This window comes from Schistosoma haematobium, chromosome ZW, assembly GCF_000699445.3.
Source record: "Schistosoma haematobium chromosome ZW, whole genome shotgun sequence".
NCBI lineage: Eukaryota > Metazoa > Platyhelminthes > Trematoda > Strigeidida > Schistosomatidae > Schistosoma > Schistosoma haematobium.
The window spans coordinates 51,960,405-51,983,460 of NC_067195.1; the positions used below are offsets into that span (position 1 = coordinate 51,960,405).

The 23,056-nt window shown below is 37.2% G+C and overlaps 1 protein-coding gene across 3 annotated transcripts in view; it reads right to left on the reverse strand.

Moving 5' to 3' along the window:
• Positions 1–11,328: 11,328 nt before the first annotated feature.
• The window catches only part of MS3_00003838 (uncharacterized protein), a 29,088-nt gene continuing 17,360 nt past the window's right edge, over positions 11,329–23,056 (reverse strand). For all 3 annotated transcript variants that reach the window (XM_051211700.1, XM_051211698.1, XM_051211699.1), the window contains 5 exons: positions 22,642–22,779; positions 19,737–20,528; positions 17,279–18,274; positions 14,940–15,390; positions 11,329–12,822 (listed from right to left, as the gene is read on the reverse strand). In XM_051211700.1, the coding sequence (XP_051071788.1) occupies positions 11,771–12,822; positions 14,940–15,390; positions 17,279–18,274; positions 19,737–20,528; positions 22,642–22,779 (3,429 nt within the window). In that variant the 3' untranslated portion in view covers positions 11,329–11,770. The remainder of the gene's footprint in view (positions 12,823–14,939; positions 15,391–17,278; positions 18,275–19,736; positions 20,529–22,641; positions 22,780–23,056) is intronic.

Sequence of the window (23,056 nt, forward strand, 5' to 3'; positions counted from 1 at the left end):
TCCGCACCATGATGGATCAGTTTTTCTCTTTATTTCTTTTATATGAGCCAGCGAAAATGACAAAGAATTAGGCATACCTTTCATAGTAGGTTAAAACGGTGTAAATAATAATCACAGCATCATTTCGGGTGGTCGCCTAGTGCACAGTAGAAAATGTGAACAGTAGTGGAAATTATCATCAATCGTTCAAGGATTACCTTTCATCATTCTACTGATATTTCTACTTGAAATCTGCTCGCAGGATCGGCTGTACTTAAAAATGTGGAGGGCCAAATTGTTCATATGAATAAAAGGATGTAACATGATGTGTGAAATAGTAGTTACAAAAGGCGTTTTTCCTTGCAAAACCCACTGAGTGGTAAAATGCTTCAGGCTCAGATCTGAATGATTTTTTAATTTTTGCCGTTCGAGTAAAGCATCATTTATCGAGAAGGCAACAGTCCTTCTGGAGTTGATCCTTAATAAAGTTGTTGACGGACCACCGGAAAAATTAGCACCGTAGAAAAAACTATCAGTGCAGAAAAAGTTGGTACATAGGAAGTCAAACACCAGAATAAGAATTGCAAAAATTAGACGTGTGCATAGCATTAAAAGGTCATGCTGTCAATTAGTAAAATTTTACCAGGTAAACATATAACATTTAAGAACAAGAAATTATCAGGAAAGAGCAAAACGACTAAAGAAATGTTTGCAAAACCTAGAAGTATTAAGGCAATCCCGGGATCAAAGAGACAACAAAATATTTACACTAATGAAGAGTAAGAACTGACATGAATCTAATGGTTCAAATGGTTCAAATGGTTGTGGACTGAATAGAAGAAGCTTTCGCTTAACAGGCTTCCGTGTCTAGTAGCAGGGGATCACCAAATCCTCCAGGCAGGAACCTAGGTATGTTAACAATAAAAGAGGAAAATAAATTGGTAAATCTTAGTGTGATACTGTCCTTAGTCCTTAAGAATAGGTCAAGTTGCCTCTTGAAGGACTCCTGAGAAGTCGCTTGGACTAGCTCGGCTGGCAGCGAATTCCAGCTTTTGACAACTCTTAAGGAGTAGAAATTGTGTCTACATTCCGTCTTGCTATGTTGTGTTTCCAGTTTCTGGGTGTTACCCTTTAGGTTATTATTCGAACTAAGCTTAAGTAGGTGTTTAAGAGGATGTCCAGAAGTGTTAAGAATGCTATAAGCCATTAATAAATCACCTCTAAGACGCCTATATTCTAATGGGTAAAGGTCTAGTGAACGGAGGCGTTCTTCGTAAGGCTTAGATTTGAGTCCTCGAACTGATTTCGTGGCTCGCCGCTGGATACGCTCCAAAGTGACCTTGTCCTTTTGGAGTGAGGGGGGGAGTACTATGTTTCCGTACTCTAAATGGGGACGGATGAAACTATTGAAGATTGTGTGGAAAGTTCTTCCGTCAAACTGTCCAAAAATGCGCCTCAACGTTACCAGTGCAAGGTTTGCTCGGAAGGCATTTTTGTCACAGTTGGCGTAAGACTTCAAATCATGGGGCACCAGGACTCCTAAATCTTTTTCGACTTGGGATACTACTAGAGAGGAGTTTCCTAAGTTGTAACTGTAGTTTGCAACATGTCGCAGATGGACTACTTTACACTTTGAAGTGTTAAAGGTAAGTCTGTTATCGTCTGCCCAACTTTGAAGTCGAGTCAGATCCTCCTGAAGTGCCTGTGTATCGTCTTGGTTGCGTATCTCTCTCCAAAGTTTCACGTCGTCGGCAAAAAGTAATAAATCTGACGTTACCTGTTGAGGAAGATCATTTATGTAGATCAAGAAGAGAAGAGGCCCTAGTACTGAGCCCTGGGGGACCCCACTAGGACATTCCATAGCCTGAGATAAAGTGAAATTAACCCTAACCTTAAAGTGTCGATTTTTAGGTATGAAGTAAGCCAATCGATTAGGGGTGGTTTGATACCTAGTCGTTTGAGCTTGTTGATAAGACACATGTGGTTAACCTTATCAAAAGCTTTTGAGAAATCAAGGTAAATGATATCAACCTTTCCCTTGCGATCGAGGATGCTTGTCCATCTGTCCACCGCAGTCAGCAGGTTGGTTATACAAGAGTAACCCTTCCTGAAACCATGCTGTTGGGGTGAGAAGAAATTTAAGGACAGTAGATAGTCATTTAAACCGTCGCATATCAGGGACTCCATGAGTTTTGAAGGTAATGACAGAAGAGCCACCGGCCGATAACTTGAAGGTTCATTGCGTCGACCACCTTTGAAAATTGGTGTGATGTGAGCCAACTTCCAATTTTCCGGTAATTTGCCTCGGCTAAGCGAGTGAGAAAACATCACGCTAAGCGGCGTTGACAAGATTGAGGCTGCCTCTCTCAGTATGGCAGGATGAACCGTATCCGGGCCAGGAGAAGTGTCTAATCTTAAGTGCTGCAATTTCCGGAACACCAAGTCAGCGCTTAGGTCTACTTCGGAAAGTCCTGTGGAATTGCAGATGAAACTGTCGTCAGTAAAGTTGATGTCAGCCGGTTGAAATGTTTGAGAGTAGTGTGCCGCCAGAAGGTTAGCGGCGTCGCCATCGTTGTTGGTCGGGCCGTTAAGACCTACCAGTTGAGAAACTCCTGTTTTGGCTTGACGAAGAGAGGCTGCATAACGGAATAAGCTTCTAGGGTTAGAGGCGAATTTGTCCATAAGCTTTGTTTGGTACTGAAGCCTGTCTTCTCTTATAGCCTTCGTGCATATGTTCCTGATATGTTTATATTGCCTATACGCTCCATCGTTATTAGTTCGTTTGTATTCCGCCCAGCAGTGCCTTTTGTGGCTTAGCAGGCGAAGGGTACGGTTCTTGATTACTGTAGGTGGCTTTAGCCTTTGGGAACCGTTTGGGGAACTGAATGGTTTGTAGCACATAAGAGCGTGTGCAGTAAGAAGTCCCAATGACCGTCCACATCGAGTTGAGGGTGAACATCCCAATCCACCTGTTGTAGATAGTCATGTAGAGCTGGCACATTCAGCCGTTTAAAATTCCAACGCAAATTATTGTTGGGATACCTTAGCTTAGTTTTGATGACAAAACTGAAGGCTATGACGGCATGATCGCTCTTTCCCAGAGGAGCCAGGATTGAGAGGTTGTCAACTAGGAATTCTTCGTTTGTGAATACGCAGTCTAAGCGCGATGGTGTCTGACTGTTTCTCCAACGAGTTGCCGACCTCACATTTTCATATAAGCCCAAGTCATCGATGAGGTTGTAGAACCGAGCTTCAATTGAGTCGTCGCCTCCAGTGTACGTGTGTTCCGCGAAGTTGACTCTAGGGAGATTAAAGTCCCCTAGAATCAGGATGTGTGTGAAACCGAGACGGATAGAGCGGGATAGTCCTTTCAGCATACGACTATCGTACTCGGTGTCGGCAGTTGGCTTCCTGTAAATGACTCCAACTAGACACCTCGAAGTACTAGACAATCTAACAGAGCACCATATGGATTCCTCAAGATTGTTAAACTCGAGGTTGTGAACTTGGTGCACCTCAAAGCAAGAGCTTATGTATATGGCTACTCCGCCCCCAATTCCTGTTTTTCTGTCGTTGCGGAACAAAGTCATCCCAGGTAATGCTAACTCCTGGTCCGAGAACTGAGAAGATATCCAGGTTTCAGACATTTCTATCAGACGGGCCTTATTAGCGTTACTAAGTTCACATAATTCATCCAATTTGTTTGGTAGACTCGCGGCGTTCATATATAAGCAGTTTATGCTTTCAATTTGGAACGCGTGAGCTTCGTCCTGTTTTTCTGTATGAACCTTATGTGAATGGACAGGTAGCCCACCTATATGAGGTTTGCCGAGGTGGTAGGCCCTGTCCTTTACACGTTTTTTTATCGTTTAGACAGTCCACAAGTGGAATGGTCAACTCCAACTTGCCTTTGTTCTTGGTCCTAGCTTCGTATGGCCTATCCGGGTGCATGTGGATTCCAGGTGGCAATCGACGTCTATTAGCACGAAATGCTTCCAGAAGTGCAGCCGCCATGTGGGAAGATGGGAAGGTTATCTTCATTAGACGGGGTCTGGGGTCACCGTCCTTCTTGGCTAGTCTCGTCACATGCTAAGTCAGTATGTGTTTGAGCCTCAAGGACTGTTTGATGAATTTCCATTCCCTGATGTCAGAATGTGATTGAGTAAGGTCTGCATTTTCCGGTATACCTTGCACAATTATGTTTCTACCGCGGAAAAACTTCTCGCGAGATTCTTTAGGGATGGTCCGTATGATATTGCGCTCACAGTACGGTATGTCGGGCAATATTCTTACGTTACCATCTGATTTCAGCAAGTGACTTGCTAGCAAGACGTCCTCTACGTCGGTAGCATTCTTAAGTGATACTCGGAGAAGCCTCGGGTGATTTAGATGCTTAGAATCCTTTCCTCGAGTGAGCCGGGTGACCGTCAAAGGCTCTATTCTAGGAAGTTCGAGCTGCTTGTTCAATTCACCCCAGAGCATCCTGTCGTTTTTGTCCTGCAGACTGAGAGGAAGGTCAGGATTGTCAACTAGGTTCATGATAACGAGAGAATCGTCACGAACTGTTGTTAATTTACCAGGTTTCACGATGGGTTCAGGTTTAATAACTTGTTGTTTGGAGGTCAGTGCGCGTTTTTGAGTCTTGGGCTCTTTATTGACCGGACGAACAGTCTTGGGGGTAGACTGTGCGACCAAATCACCAGTTATTTTCCGTACAGCAACACTTGGGTTGATCGGCTTAGGCGGTGATGCCTGGTTCTTTTGGGCTCTCTTAACATGGGTCGAATCACATGCAGGGTTTTTGGGAACCACTGTTGTGTTCAGGGACCCTGAGCTGGGAGACCCGAGTTTGCTTAGGGAGTCTAATACTGTCGACGTAATGATGGTGCTGAGCCTCGACACGTCATCATTAGTGTTGATGGATGCTCCATCGATGGTACACCTGTCGACATCCCTATTTTTGTATCCGTCGCACGCTCTTGTTTGTCTACCGGTTTTTTACTATCGTTATCCAAGTTAACTGACAACTTGTGCCGAAGACCTGTCAGTAGGACAATGATGTTACTCAGCAAGACTACAGCGTCTGTGCTGCACGTGACACATACCCACTTTTGGTCTGACTTGCTGAGTCGGTTGTAAGCAGTTGCTGTCAGATATGTGCATGCTTCGTGGAACCAACCTTTGCAGCTGTCGCACTGCATGCCAGTTGTAACAGCAAAACGGCATCCCGGACGTTTGCATGAGTTTTTCATGACGGTGTTGAAGCAAATTATGTTATAGATGCTTGCAAGAGCCTAGGACCTTTTAAAAAAAACACTAAAAAGCACACTGAAAACGGACAAAAATGGACAAAACGAGTGATATAAACTGAAACTAGTCTATACGTGAAAAAAAAACCGAATAGTAAGCTGAGGCAAAACCACAGGTAATTATTAAATATGGTGAAACTCAAAAAAAAGTAATCTACCGAACGTATAGCCCAGGATAGATTCTTTAGAACTGAAATGGTACTTTTGTTGCGTAAGAACACAGCAAAATTTTGATAAATGCAAATCACGTTAGGACTAAAATTCCCGTTCGAAAAGAAGATGTAATCAAAAGAAAGACGGCACGAGATGAACTAGAAACCCGTTGACGAAATGATGAGAAACACGAGTATTACAGCAGTCATTCTACGAAGTAAATGCTACCAGGACCTGTATGGATTGGAGGTCCTCATCACGAGTTTGATATAAAAATGCTTGTAGTCTGATTAATAAGTTCTATAAACTAGGAGAATTAGTGGACGAATCAGAAATTGATGAGTTCATGACTTCAATGTTACTCTTGAATTATCGATGATCAACTGTTCACGTATCGATAGGAACAGATGCAGGAAAAAAGCTGAGGTCCATTTATACACAAGTAATAATATAAATATCCGCCCCATTGTTTGAAAATCCCATAATAGTGGATTTTGCGAAGTCACTAGCTGTGAACTTAAATTTGAATGCCATACATCTATATTCGATGTCATTCATAGTAGCGCGATCTGACTGGTTGGTGGATTTATTTTAGAGCTCATTGGTCTATGGAGTAAAAGTTGTGGCTACCTGTAGTAAGGAGAGTGTATTGCAGCTGACATTATTCCAACTGAGATAGACACCGTAGTATCGGAAATCTTTAGGTAGTGGGCTCCTGACAACTGTAAATCTGCATGTTCCACTAACATAATCAACTATACACTCTCTGGACAGTACAGAACCACTCAGTGCGAAACTTCATACTCATGCATAGCCGTAATCACTAAGGTCGGGGCCTTGTGTGAAGAAAAAACCTGTTAGAAAATGTGAAAATAGGTCAGAAATGTTTGCACTCTATTAAAAATAGGCAACCTCAGAAAAGTAATGTAATATCATCACTTCTCTTACTTGCACATCTGTTGATATCGGCAAGGAATGATGTCACAAATGGCGAAGCACTAACAGTATACTTTAGTAAAGTGCTTTCTACTGGTGACGAGGATCAACCAACAGTTATTGCTGGTCATGGCAGCGTGTCTATAGATCCTGCGGTCACTGAGAAAGAAACTCAACTACGATTACTGCAGCTTGCTAAACCACTAAATTCCAATGGTCCTGACGATGCTCATCCTGGTATTGTGAAATCTCTAACGGATGTAACTGCTGAGCCCCCTACTACAAGGTTGGGTGTGTCATTGAGACTGTCAAGAGACCGGAAGTACACACCTACCAGTCAGGTGTATATGTTGTGGAACAGACACTCAGCTAGTTACTATCGATCCATCAATCTAACGAGTGTGGTTGTCAAAATTCTGGAAAGGATTATTCGCTGCCCATTCTGAACTGTATAGAAAGGGGTGATTTTTAGCCGGGAAACACTACGATTTTAGGAAAGGCTTTTCATGCTTGACATACCTGCTTGTCCAGGAGAATACTGAGCTGCAGTGAAATATAGTAATATTCCGGTGGATTCAGTTTTCAACGATTCAGGTAAAGTCCTTGACAGTGTCTCACATGGGTCTTGAATTAAATCTGGAATAGATTAGAACCCGTTGTGAAATCGTAAAGAGGATAAATAACTTTCTCAGTTATAAAAGACAACCAGTACAAGAGAACGGTGCCTTATTAACTTGAGAATCTGTGAACAGTGGAGTTTTCGAGGACAACGTCTTTGGTCCTCTTCAGTTTTGCTCCATGCCGAAGACTTGCCAGTTACAGCAAAGTCATTTTTTCTACTCTTCGCAAACAACATAAAGAATTGAAAAGACTCATACATATTATGTCAGATATGTTACCAAAACGGGATGACCAAAATCCACTGGTTAAATGGATGTATGATTGGTTGTTAGGAGTTGATGCTAACAGGAGTTTGGTGTTTCAAATAAATAATTTAGACGGTCCATATCATCACGTAATATGTGGAGTTGTGGTAATTGAGGTAATGAACAACAAAGATCTAGAAGTCATAATAATCAGTGACCTTAGAACTACGAGTAACTGTAAGACTGCCGCAGCCAAGAGATCCATTCCTTACGATGATGCTTCTTGCGGCTCAGAAACTTATCACACGTCAATTGAGTGCTTCTTTGATCCGTTTCTAATCGTTCTCCACGGTAGATTTCTCTTCTTCCAGTAGATCTTGTAAGGCTCGGAATCTATTGTTGAGAGTTATATTGAATTCGTTGAGTTTGTCGGTATCTGTGAGGAAAGCTGTACTAAACTTTTGCGATGCTGGTTTTTATTAATCTGGTGCATTTATAGCTTCAGTTTCACCTTGGCAAGGACTAGGTGGTGATCTGAAACTATACCAGCTTGTTTTCCTCCTGTTTTTCACGTCTTCCAGTGACCTTTAGACTTTTTTTACTGATATGAATATGATCAAAACAATGTCAACATTAAATCATCGTTCCTTTTATCCACGCTGCAATCTATCGAAGAGTAGTTCGAGATGATAAGAAGACATATGTTCTACTCACTTTGGTGGAATACACTAACACAGCAGCAAGTAATCGATAATTAATGAAACCTCAACCGACAAACGCTGCCTTGAGGATGACGCAAGTATTCAGTGTTTGACAACGCTTTTACCAGCAACACCTTATATAATTTGTACCCACCGAGAGAAATCAAAAGACAGAGTCGAGGAGATCGGAAGAGTATATTTGGCGATGACCAATACATCGGAATTCTCTGATCTAATCTGGCTAGCGATTGCAGTAGTAGTTGAGAACGGCGTTGCCACACGTGATCTGGTGCGGATGCATGACCGAGCGCCTTCAGCTAGATGAGTCCACTAAAACATATGGTCAGCATCCAAAGTCGAAAACTTACAGGGCTATTTATTTTGGGGATTTATTTACCGCTACAGCCTCAACCCTACCGCTTAGTTTGACAAGGTCAGGAAAAACCAGAAGATTCCAACGTATCCCCGGATAAACACATGCAAAATAGGCTTTCGGAGGCGACAGGTGGAAAGATAAATTGCAGTACTTCATGATAGTTTTTAACGTGAGTCTCAGATAGACAACAGACATATTATTATTAGATGTTAAAAATGAAGATGCTACAGGTAGTAAAGGTTTGACGACGCTCTTATCTGTATTACACTTAGAACTCAAGGGTGCCAGCTAATGAGTCCAAAGGTATATTTGCATGTTTGTAGATATGTTGAAAGGCGTTTGGTCCAAGCCGGATAGTGGTTAAAAGTCATCAGAGGTTATGAATACAGTGGTCTCGAGTGCTGTTAGAGGTATGAGGGCGGTTATCAATTCCCAGTTGCCCACACCGACGAAGGGTTCTTCTGGAGGTACCTGAAAAGGAAATTGGATTAGAGGTGGTCTCAGTGACCTGAGAGCGTGACCGCAGTGCCCAAGGGACAACTGCTTGAGGCCGGTCGCGCACGGCCTTTTCGTGGGAGGTTTTTGACGTGTTAGCTCCGTTCTTCAAAGGGCCTTACCGCCGGAGACGGAAATCCGTGAGGTAAGGTGAGGTGTGCATTTTTAGGGTCGACCTTTTTTAACCCCACCACTCTCCTTGTGGGAAGGCAGCATCGCTGTCATGCTGGTTGTCTGAAGGGAACACCTTACTGCTGTCACACCTCTGTACAGTCAGCAGTACGACTTCGCCTTCGGACCTTGGGTTTGTTGCTTTTAGTCTTACCGCTCTTCAACCGACCTGTCTGACATGTTAGGACCTCGAGGAACGGTTGTTCCAGCCAGTATAGCTCGGTTGCTTCATCACGATAGGCAAGCCCGACCACCACGTCAAGGTAGCAACAACAGTCGGGAGTGATTAAAAATGATGCGTATTACGTCGTAATCACCGAGCTCCTTCAGTTAGCTTGTACCCAGTAAAACTAAAGAGTTCAGCATCAATGTTGGAGACTTAGAGATTTATTTCGAGAATCTACATACTGCTACAAGATGTTTTAAAGGCGTAATTAACCCTACCTCTTATCCTATCTACATTAATGTGAGAAAAGTGAAGGGAGCTTGTTTTAGCGTCATACACGGTTTCAGATGGGCTGGTTCAGAATTTTTCGACAGTGGTAGCGTCCAACTTACTGCCAGTCAGTGACTTCAGATTGCTTAGATAGGACAAGATTTACACAACTGGCGGACTGTCATAAGAGTTAACAACAAAAGGAATATGCAAAACGTGAATAAAGGGATAGACAAGTGACCCTACGTCAAATGAAGATAATTGTTAACAACTAGTTTTTTAGTATGATTTGCTAGAATAAGAATTAAATCGTGAATATTTTTTCTAATTATAGTCATCATTTAGTTTATGTGTGGCTCGAGTTTTTGATCCTGTGGTCACATCCACGAGGCAGAAAATCAGCATTAAGAGATGCATTTACGTGATAACTGATGACGGACACCATTTGTTTCCCAAGAATTTCGGAGTTCATGTTCACCACTGGTTTAGAACCAGTGTTTTCAATCCCCTCTAGAAGGATTTTCCGTACTCACCAACTAGGTTATAGTGCCGAAAATTTGCTTCCCATCCGCTTAATTTGGTAACCAACACTCACGCCTCCAGATGGTGAGTAAAACTTTACTGGAAGCGGGTCACTTGCAGTATATTCATGCAGAAAACAAAACAGACTGATCATTATGGTTTGCACGAGACGTAGTGTGTTTTATGTTACTTGTGTCGACAGACATAAGTAGTATTAAACACCCATTAGAAGTGGAGTGCCTGGAAGAAGGTTGTGAAGGTCAAGTTGGGTAAAACAAGATTGTAACCAGTGGTTTTAACAAAAACATGAATGATGGGACGATGAAGTTTGTAAGAGACAACTTAGAGAAGATGTGCAAGTGGAGTATTTAATGTATGGTTTTCATAATTTACGATGAAGTAATCTTGTACTAAGTAGTAAATTGGTCTTGCCACCTGAGTGTTCTCTCACTGCACTTGTACTTCAGGAGTTAGCAGAATGTGTGCCCAAAATATATATCATGACCAAGACCAAAGTTGTTTGTTAGTAAACTGGACTTTTTTTCCTTCTATGGATGTGTTTGTCTGGAATACGCTTCGTAAAGTTAAAAATCCCAGGCAATGCCAGTGGACCTAGAACAGAGAAGATATAGTGACATACTTGACTATATCAAAACAGCTGGTCACTTCGGTCTTAGTGATTGAAGAATAAGTCACAGTATCGAATTCTGAAGCCCAGTATTGGCTATCCATCGAGCCCGGTACCAGTCGATGCATACATAATAGGTTTTATAAATCGACCTGATCAACTCTCCGTAGAAAAATATTAAGTCTCCAAAACAGGAAAGATCTAGAAATTAACTACTTCTTCAGGAAAGCTCAAGAAAACCCTACAATTGCCAGAGCAGTAAAATATTTACAGGAAAAGCACTCGAACTCCTAAACTAGGATTCGATCTTCAACATACGATAGCAAATTTGAAAGATGGATGACGTTACCCTATAGACTGACAAGTAGAAATGCAGACCATAATTCAATACATTAGCCTGGAGTTTACACAGAACTGAGGCAGTCGACCTCAGATTAAGTCCCGCGTTGGGTCGGGCGTGTCTACTACCAAAAAGTCCTAATCTATAAAAAGAATTACATTTCCCTTGGTTTGAGAAATTCCCCGAGTCCACGCTACTGCATAACAGGAACTAGAATTACAAGAAGCAAGGACAGACTTCATCTCTAACTAAACTACAAGAAAATGGATACAAAAGTTCCATCAAACAAGGCTTTATCCAACTTCCTGTCTAGTTGTATGACAGATTTCCGCACATCAATGACGTAACTCAACCTAAATAACGTTACTGAGACAGTATGTTTTAGTGAGCACGTCAGCTACTTACTCTAAACATACAGTGGATGATATTCCGGAGCACATATTGGGTAAAAATGAGAACAAGGTAACTCTCGAAATGAAATTTGTATGATAGAAAAGAGCTTTGTGCACTAAGATTTTGCTGTAAGGCATTAAGTGTGAAAAATTGCAGGAAACCAGAAATACAACACAAAATCCTACGAATGCATATCATTTAATGACATGTATTTTGAGCAAGTTAGACGAACAGCAAAGTACAAGAAACTTTGAAAACTTCGAGTATATGTACAGTTTTGTTTTCAGAAAAGCAAATAAACTAAAACACGTATCTGTGCACAAAATAATGATAAGACAAGAAAGTAGAAATCAGGTATATACGGAAATATAATGTACAAAGCAGAAAAGCGTGGCATCACTTTACATGTGCAATCGTCTTAATATCGAAGAGATGAAGGGTTATCACAAACATAAAGTAAAATTACTATGGATCTCCAGATCCTGAGGAATCTCTTTGATCACTGCACTCATAACGCCTATCGGGATTATGAAAGTTATCATTACGGCAAACGTCTTCAGTGAGAACGGGTCTTCTAGCATTACATATACTATTTTTTATATCATTTGATTTAGAAAGAGTTGTGAAATTGTGTTTTCGAAATATATCTTCATCTTCTTTAATAAGAGCTGTTAATTTTTCAATGCATGAATTAGGTAACTTACGCAGGTCAAATGCAATCAATTTAGGGTTATTGTGTATCACTTTTACACCCTTGCCAAAATTACTACTGTTATTACTATTGGATGCACTGAGATTTGACTTATTTTTACGTTCTGAAGAATCAGGTGGTTTTGCAGATATGTAGTATAACAGGATTTCACTCATACGAATAGCTAGATGTGGTTCACGTAAACGAATTAATCTATCGAATAAAACTTCCAAATTATAATCACTGGGTTTTGTGGATTCTGAATTATCGTTGTCAACGTTTGGAGAAGTAACCTGATGATCGAGATTCATACATCTTTCCAACTTGCTACCATTATTATTAGATGAGATTACTTTACTGGTGGGATTTGTATCGTTTTTCTCCTGTACGACAACAGATTCTGATCCACGTACCGAGAGTAGAGAAGCCGGAGTCGCAATAGGTTTGTTTACACTTGATTTTGAGTTGTTTACAGTACCACTTTGAGATTCATCGAATTCAACTTCGTTCACACTTATCAAATGAAAAGTTTCATCAGATAACATTGGTGGAGTGACAGAGGATGATGAAGAATCACATGGTGAATCCGAAGATAAAGATGATAACTCTGTATTAATAAAGTCATTATCGATTCGCGACACAGTTGATGTTGCAATGTTATTGCTGTCGTTACTGACTTTGTCGAATGAAGTGGAACTATTGGAAGGTCCTCGATTTGACTGTTCTCTCATTACCAATTGTTCATTATTATTTTGCTTATTATTCTCAGTGGGATATAAAACTTTTGAAGCATATTTATGTGTACCGGAGACTGTCATTGATTTCCCTGGATAGTGACAGAAAAAAATAAACTTATGAAGAAAAATTGAAATTTCACACGATCATTATTTTTATAAAAACTCGGGAGTCTAAGTGATCTAAATATAATTTCTACCATTAAAACAGGTCAGACACACAAAAATAAACGGTATCAAACAGCACCTTTGTATTAGTAACTGTTAAGGAAGTGCAATTTAATTACACAAAGTGGTTGTTAATTAATATCAGACTACCTACATCCCAGTATCGGATCGAATTCTGAAGATCAAGTTTCAATGTTGTAAATACCACAAGGAGAATTGACATTAAAGTACACCCTTTTGTCGCGTAGATTTCCTGAATGCTATTGACAAGAAAGCTTACGTCATAGTCTTGTGCCAGTTAGGAATTATAGGCGGGCAAACATCGTTGACTGATCTAAAGCGTGAATCTCTTACTTTATGTTAGAAATGGGCGAAGAGGTGAAAAAGGTTCAACTTTGAGAACTCTTCTCTCGTAGACTTAGTCAACCATATGCAATGTAGAAACCGAAATATGTGCATTGCGTGACTTTTGCCATGATTTAGTTGAGTTGATTGGAAACAAAAAAATCCGGCTGACCCAATCAATATTAGAATACACCACAGCTGTGTTGCGGGCACCAGTATTATTCATACAAACTGATGTCGCAATTAGTGGACACAAAATGAAAAGTCTCAACGATACCCATCATAAGAAATCTGAAGGACCCCTGAATTAATGGTATAAACACTATGATACATTGAAACAAGTGATGAAGTGATTCAAAATGACTTACTTCTCTTTCCTATCAACCGTAAAAAGTATCTTAAAAAAGGCTGAAAATCAATTAGGTGCTAGTGAACAGTCGTTCATTTAGAATTGAGTACACTAGCATTGATATATATGTGCAGATTAAGACCTATTTTAAGTAAAAATGCAAGATGTGATTGGTTCTTTCCTAGTATGTATAATTTAATTTAAATCCAGCACACACGACCTATTTTTCCATCTGTTCCATCATTATGACAATTAATCTAATCAGTAAACACTACTACGATAAGCCATTTCCCTCCACACTAAAAATCATAACAGAATATCCATAATACTATGTTGTGATAGTGTAAGTCTCAGAATTCGTTTATATATGCTTTTGCATTTTGTATTTATCAACCATATTCCCAATGGTTAGTTCTCATCTTATTGCTACAACACTACTTTGATCGTTTCCGTTATTCATCTTGTCGAGTTAATAAGATATGAAAACTTGGGTCAACACACATTTGCATCACTCTCTACTTTGATTATAACTAACTTAACATTCACAATTACTATTTATAGAAACTTTAAAAAGTATAAGCCATATGAAATGTAAAAATAGTAGACGTGCGCAACTGTCCCGAATATTCCGGAATTTCTTAATACTATGATTCAGACGGTTTACATGAAAATTAATGTCAAAACTTGAGCTATACCAGCTAATTCATCAAATAGCCAACTTTTTCAACTGTATTGAGATAGATGTAAAACACCTTGCACTATGACGTCATATTGATGAAAATTTATATTAGGTATTATTTCCTTAACAATCTGGATCACCTGATACTTTAAAACAAATTTTACTGTTTCGGATTTATCTTAACTGACTCAGTCAGTCCGTCGGTCAGTTACTGACTAACTATACATGTTAACTATGTGTACTCACATACAGTTTCATAAAAAGCTTACAACCTACAGTGAAGCTAATTGGTTCAAAATTGAAGCGAAAAAAGTCACTTCTAGTAAATTTCTTGCTTGTATTATTAAATGAGATGCAACTTATATAATGTATGCAATAAATTACTGAAAAAAAGGATAGAAAAGGGCTAAAACTGCTTGAAAATGTTCAGAAATAAAGAAACAACAGTGAATCATGGCTGAACTACCTTCTTATACTTCCTATTAATGAATATTTAACATATAGATAAAACATGGGCCACTTGTTGAAGTACTGCATATTTTGTGCTCAGAATTCCTTACTACTAACAAATATATCGGATTAAAGAAACTGAAACTCTTCAGTGACGTCATATGTGTATTCATTGAAGTTAATCAGCGGAAACAAAGAAAATAACTAAAACAACTTACATGTTTCATGATCGCTGGGTAGCATTTTATTTGATGAGTGTTGCCGTTGTTCTGATGACTTTTCAATTGTTTTAAATTTACCCATATTTTTCAACTCATTGTCTTTTGTTTTATGAATGGTTGGTGAATTTCCATACAATGTAGTATGATCAACTGCAGGTATATTCAATCGTTTTGACGATGACGATGTTGTTGAAGACGAAGAGGATGATGATGATGATGAAGAAGAAGAAGAAGAAGAAGAAGACGAGCTATCATGAGATTTGAATTTTTTCGCAACTGGCTTTTTTCTGTTATACACGTCTGCTGAATTACTTTCGAGATTACTAAGTGATTTTGACTGACAATTATTATTCATCGAATTGGAATGATCTGATACTTTAAACTGTTTTACTGCTGGTGGTACCCGAATTGTTGAGTCAGTGGATCTTTCAAGATCTAGTTGGTTCTTCTAAATAAAAAGGAAAATAAACAGGTAATTGAGTTGTTACACGCGTAACTTGTTAAGTAACCTATTGGTTAACATTTTAATAACCATTGTTTCAAAATGTTGAATGAACTAAATTAAAAATAAACAAACAGTCTCATTCATAAATCTTTATTAAGTAATTAAAATACTGTATTTGGAAGTATATGAGAGTGTTTACATAAGCAATTAATCATTTTTAAATGAAAAATACGTTAGTCACAAGACTACTGTCAGTCAGTCATAAATAATGTGGGACCTAGCACATACCATATTAACCCAGTGAGGTAAACTTATCAAGACAAGTATCATAGTAGTAGTATGTCAGTGATGGTAAAAACACATTAGGTAAAAATAAAATGGTTTGAGAAGAATGAATAAATCCCCAGAATAAAAGGTGTAAAGTAATTTCGAAACACAAGGTCTATTATCTCAGTTGGTATATAGAGAAAGCAACAAGAACAAAAATTTCATTACTGTTCTTGTTTGCGCGCAATAAACAGAAAGTCAGTATTTACAACTCCCAAAACAATACATTAAATGCGAACTGGTCCGTAGACCCTAAAATGTTTGAATCACTTAATAGGGCAAATTCGTATACAAGTAGAAAATGTTACATGTATAATACCATATACCTGTTGAATCTAATTTTAAAAAACCCCTTAAATTCGTGATCAATGAAAACCATAAATAACTAAAGAAATAAAAATTTGAAATTCAGCGAAGGGGTTAAGTGAACAAAAATCATGAAGTAGTTTGAATATGTCAATCACTCCACATAATTGAACACGTTTATTTACCTTTGAGAAAAATACTTTGGGGCAACTACTCAAATTTCGTTTATAACCTCATGGATAGTACAAAAAATGTCCTTAGTTTAGATGCACAGTATTAAAACATAGTTATTCATAGTTATATAATATAACCTTGAGGGCCAGGGTAATTTTACATTGGTTTTCAGGAGAACCAGACACCATCCAGACTTTCACTTGACAACCCAAACAGTACAACTCAATCCCATTCAACAGGAGAGCCAGACACCACCCAGGCTTAAATTTTATAAACCGAGAAGTACAACTCAATCCCGCTTCACAGGAAAACCAGACACCGTATAGGCTTTAACGCTACAATCTGAATAGTACAGCTCAATCCTGGGACGTAACCACACAGGCACCAAGCACCCTAGTGGACCAAGTATTAAAACATACCAGTCTTAAAGTCATTCAACGGCACATCAAAATAATTTATCAAGCAATTGAATATTTCATCCGTAAGCTTTATCATAAAGACGTTGACTTACAAAAACTAAGTATTGTGAATATCCTTAACTGTAAAATATATCAAACAGGTAATACCTTCTAATCAAGTGAAAAGTAAAACACAGTTTAGAAGCACTGGATACAAAAGAATTGAAGATATTGATATCACTAATTTCCAAATTGAACCTAATGGGAAATTGTAAATAACGATAAAGTAAATCCCGCGAGGCGGGGTCGTGGATGCGCACTGTTGAGGAGTCCCACAATAGGACGAAACGGCCGTCCAGTGCTTCCAGGTTTTCCATGGGGGTCTAGCTTCAATTGACTCATGATCTCAATTGTTTAAAAATTAATTGTTTAAGAAAAAAATGGAGAAAATTTTACATAACAGTAGATTTAACGACATATTATTTCTTTTCATATGCATTATCTGAAAACTATGCTTTTGTTTTTCATTACAATTATAAGAGATCATAGAAACGATGATATATTGTGTTATGTGTAATATAACTCTATAGATAGTTCTATTGACAAATCAATGAGTTACATATATTTTATAAAGTAAACAACAAATCTAGATAAGTTTATTGATAGAAAGAATTTCAATAACTTACGCCTGTATGAGATAATAGTTTAATTGATGAATTAAAAGAATTTTTATGCTTTAATTTATTTTTTAATTGTTTTAATTTGATTTTTTCATCTATATTGAATTTATTTCGTTTTATATCATCTTGATCATTAGAATGTTCATAAGTTGAACAATTTTTTGATAATGATGTAAAATCATTAAATTCTTCATATAATTCTCTACTTGTATTAACAATAACTGAATGTGTTAATGGTTCTCCTGAATCAACTAATCTAGTAGTACTATTAGTATCATTGTTAATAATTGATTGGATACGATTTTGACTATTAACAATAGATATTTCATCAGGATATTTGACATTTCTTACCATCAATGAAGATCCAATTGTTGACGATGAAAATGCAGATGAATGTTGTTGATCTTTCTGATTATGTTGTTGTTGAAATTCATCACCAAAATAATCAACCACTGGAGTTTCTCTTCCGGATTCATCATGATAATCATCTTCTTTCTGGTCAATAAGAAGTAAATGTGAATGAGTTGATCGACTAACAGAATCACATAATGAATCAATATCAGATGTAAATGTATCATTTGTATCCTGTTGTATATTATTAACCGATGAATATTGTTGATAATATTGTTGATTTGAATTTCTTCGATTATATTTAAATAGATCATCGTGTTCATCAGCATCTACAAAGGTTTTCTGATTATTATTATTATTGTTGTTATCAAAGGAAATTTTAAGATTTTTATTTAGTGTAGATTTACGTGAATTATACGTTAATTCAGGACTTGAATCATTTGAATATGTATCATGAGATGAATACTTTCTTGGTGAATTTCTTTTACATAATGAAGGTGATGTTTCCGAAGAAAATATTTGTACAGCTTGTTTACTCTTGTTTGTGACAGTATTAATTATATCTTTATTCAAAGTATAAACATTAGTGGTATTAGTAGTAGTCACTACAGTAGTATTATGACATTCAGACGAATGTTTTGTAGGCGAACTCTAGTGGTAAAAATTTTATAAATACAAATATGTATTACATTTGATATTATTTGTTAGCAAAGACAAGTTTAATAGAAATATCGTAAACAATCTCCGAGTTTGGTAAGCTTATAAGGTCATTACTACTACTACAACAAAAAAACATGTTTCATCAAATCAACAAATCTTCATTAATAAAGCAGTAAGAAAACATTTCAGTGGGCAAATAAACCTGGATCGATTACAAGTACTTACTGAACGCAAAACAAAAATCAATGTTCTATCACATCTGTTGGGTATCTGGAAAATCTCACAAATTTTAGAGTAGTAACAGAAAACAATCTAATTAAAAGACGAAGGTGTATAACCACTGTAATATTACTATGGATATTGAATCGCCTACTAAAGTGTCCCACTTTGTAAGATACTTTCAAAGGTATTTTACTATACTGGCTTGCGAAACAGATAGTCAGGATGTGGATGAAAAATATAGAACACTCGTAACACAGATTGTTAAAACGAGGAGCAGTTGTCCACTATTCAGTTATAAACTGAATGTTGTCTGATTTTTTTGAAGCTAACCAACCTAAAATAGAGAAATCAAAAGATTCTAAATGTTAACTTTGCGAAGTTAAGGACTAAGGCCACGAGTTATTGGTAAGAATTCTTGATAGTCGGAAATGAAGTCTCATAACCAATAGCGAGGACTGATTAGCTACTTGACGACAATCAACTTCACGCATGGTTAAATAGACAGAATGCAATATGTAGTCATAATATGTTAGTGTCCCCTTTTTACAATAGTCTATTTTACTTTTTCATCATATCTCATAGTCAGATAATTTAATGTCCTAGTCTTATGAATATCATTTTCACCTAGTGACTATAATGAGTTAATGAAAATCATTCCCATGAGTATTTCTTATGAAGAGAAACTACACAATTTTGTGTTATCAGTCTATCGGAACCTTATTCACCTGAAACTGCGATGAAAACATTAATTAAGTTATAAGCTTTCGTGTAACATAGATAGCCCCCTATTAATCATATTTTTGACTTACCTTACCACTTTACAAAAACTGAAATTCGTTCATATAAGAATCAGTTTACCTCTTTTCGTTTATGTAATAGTGGCATTCAACTCTAATGATAGATAGATCTAGTTCACATATATATACCTGAAAGTTATTCCGAACAAGTTTATCATGTTAATAAAGGCCATTTAGTGGTATTTACATATTCATAAAAAAATTATGGAAAATTATCATTTGACATGACAATAAGTAGTGGTTTTTGCCAGAAATGCTTATTATCACCAACATTTTTATTAACAAATTCATAAACTTCAGCCTATCAAATTCCTCAGTTTGTTTCGCTTATTTCATAAAACACCACTACAAAGTTAATCTAGATTAAAAAGAAAAACTACTGGGAAATAAACATATAATTTAACTTATAATGAAATGCAAAACGGTAAATTTACCCCCAAATTCTTACTACGACGTTCGTTCTTTGATTCTTTTTTACGTTTTTTTCTTTCCGATCTCTCCATAGATTCACCTTCGAGTGGTTGTGAAGATGAAACAGACAACTGACTGCCACAACTCGATCGTGATAATTTTAATACAATACGTTGTTTAGGACCAGAACTATCTTGACTAGAGCCAACCATAGATACTAACCTAGTCGAGTCAGATCTTGGAGATTTGTTGAATGGCGGATCGACGATTGGTTCCTCATGAAATTGTGCAACAGGAGATTTTTGATTTTCATAGGATAGATTATGTTGATGATGATTCAGTACATCAGTCGGATCGTGTGAACTTGATCTTGATGGACTTAATTGTGAAGACCACGTAGATAGATTCGGTGAAGGTATATGACTATCTTCAGGACTATTTATAGTTCCAGTTATAAGTGGTTGCACAGGTGGTGGTGGAGGTGGAGAGATTACCGGTGCCCAATTTCTACTCTGTTGTGCTTTTTCCAATAATAATTGAGCTTCATGTAATAATTGTAATTTCTTTTTATGTTTTTGTGGTAGATGTTGATTTGTCAATAATCGATCCGAAGAGGATGAAGATGATACTGGTAAACTATGCCTAACATTTGAATCCATTATGAAATTATGCTTTTCCGGTGATTTTCTAACTAATTCATCATAATGTAAAGTTTGATAATTTGAGCTGTAGTCCAATACTTTTGAGTTTGGATATACATCGGACTCTTGATAATTTTGCACTTTGCTTTGATTTGTATAAGCAAACGATTTATCCTGATACAATGCAGATTTTAAGATAAAGATATTACCAAAAGCAATGAAACAAAAATAAAAACACACGTCTGAGAAATTCATCATTTGTAAATCACCTCAGCTGAAAAATCATTAAAAACTGAGGAGCATTGGATAGTAGATGTCGTTCTTGGTTGGGACTTTTTAGTAATGCATGGTGTACTCAAGACCCACAATTAGAATATTGTATCCTGTCAGAGTCCCGATCTGAGAGCACTTTTCCGAGTGAGCACTCTGAGTGGATAAGGGTTTCAAGATGATAAAGATTCTTGAAAAGTCAAATGGAGAGCTTTTTTAATAACAAATCCACAATGAAATTGGGTAGAAATGAATAACATGGACAGCTCTGAAAAAAACTATTTGACACAGTTAGCTTAGGTGCCTGTTTGCTGCATGCTGTGATTAAGCGTGTTTGAGTACAAAGATATTAATATTTTACTTCCCTTATTCGGTACCTCTTTCCTAGATAGGGTATTGACACAAAACCTGTCAGCAGACTAAGTCAAGTGTTGCTTTCATGTCAAAAAAGATTTACAATCAGAATCTGAGAATGTAAACATCCTGTTTTTTGCATGTACACCTACAGATAATTCTGAAATATGCATCTTCTGTTCGTTTAATAAATACGTTTCATGACTACAAAACCGATGATAATCTCTAGGGCTATAACAAACTGCTCCTATATTTCCAAAAGGATATGCCCGCTAAGCCATCATGGTTTTGAAGTATCTATATTAGTTCCAGCCAATTCTTTTCACAGAGTAAACCACGTGGACTGGATGACCTTGGTGAAAAAACATTCAGTGGTTAAAAAACTATATAGCTTAACTGAACGATGTGTTCACTATCGTTTAATTTTCGATCATGCCTTACAGAAACTCCGAATCCTTATTGTGCCAGAATAATCTGTCAATATAAACAAATTACAAAAATACACGTTAACCCTAAATTAACCCAAAGGTACAGTAAAGGTTATGAGAACCCATTACGACTCCTTAAAATTGATACAAGCAGTCAACAAAAAACTGTTCACCTGAGTACAGCTTTCACATAAAACTGGTAATGAATTACAGGACAGTTGAAAACATAGTACACTAGACATCTTGAGAATATGCATCCTCGGTTGTACATACAAAGGAAAATGTGATGAAAGATACTCTTAATGTTGTTAATTCATCAAAAATCAATGAGAATGAACAATAATCCACCTTTTGTAAGTAACTTGTTGTTAAGTTTGTTTTACATTGTTCCTGCTCATTCCTTTCCTACTCTTTTGTATGTTGGTTTATACTACTTATTTATATTCAGTAAGCAGTTGTATGCCCAACAATTTTCACAATTATGTTGTAACTCAGGTTGTACTGTAACATTCTGAGATGTTCACATATATCTTTAACGTTTATTTTACTTATCATTGTATTTATTATTATAATCACTGTAACGGTTATCCACAGTTTCATGCATTTGTTTAAACGCAACAGTCTCCATATTGTTTGCTCTTGGTTCGAGTTTCGGTTGTTCATAAACTGTTATCAAATTTAGACAGCTATCGGCTGTCTTTGGACTATCGTATGTTGTAATCATTCTTCATGTTACTCTTACAGGAAGCCTTTACTATTCTTATTCTTGAACGACGCGTTTAAACGCCTAGACACCTCACAAGTTGAGGTTTGTAACTAAATTTTGTGTATTATTTAATAAAGAACCGCTTTTGTAGACAAATCGTTGTTTTGGAACTTCGATTTTGCGCGTATCTCAATCGGGGTTACTCGGACGCTTCGATAGAATTAACACTTGTTCTGAAAGGAACTTCCGAAAAGTAAGAGAAAGCTATTTCAGCGAATAACTTCAGAACAAAATTAAAAAATCGACTGCTAATATCTGATGATAATAACGACATACTTTATACATAGAAATTAAACGACTCTGAATCAAGTAGATTAGGTTATTACTCCTTTGGTAAAGTATAGCAAATTAAACCGATCGACATATGTGTCAGAATCTAGGTTGCATATGACTGCTCGGTTTGACAAAGTAATGAACTGAAAATGAACATTTCCAGCATAGATCGATAGTCAAGATATGGAATACCTACTTTGCTAACAGCTTTTGTAGTTGGTTCCAATTCTGGATAGAACGAAAATGGATGAAGTGATTCTAGGTCAGAGTATGACTGAATAGTTTGAACGATCTCATGTACAGTAGATTGAGTTGATGTCCGTGGAATAGCGATCTAATGTCAACCATATAAAACAAAACAGAAAACGTAGAATAAAATGTACTATACGTTATATATGTCATACACACTTGTTTTATCAATGATCACTAAACGAACTCCATTCATCTTGTGTTGCAGTAAAGTCTTTACTCAAAGTAGGGAAAAATGAAAACGAAAAATTATGATCATCAATACTTAACTGAAAATAACTAGTTCTAAAAAGAAAAAAACACAAAAATTACACATAATAAAAACATTCCTAAAGTTAGTAAAAATAAGGAAACGATGTCCA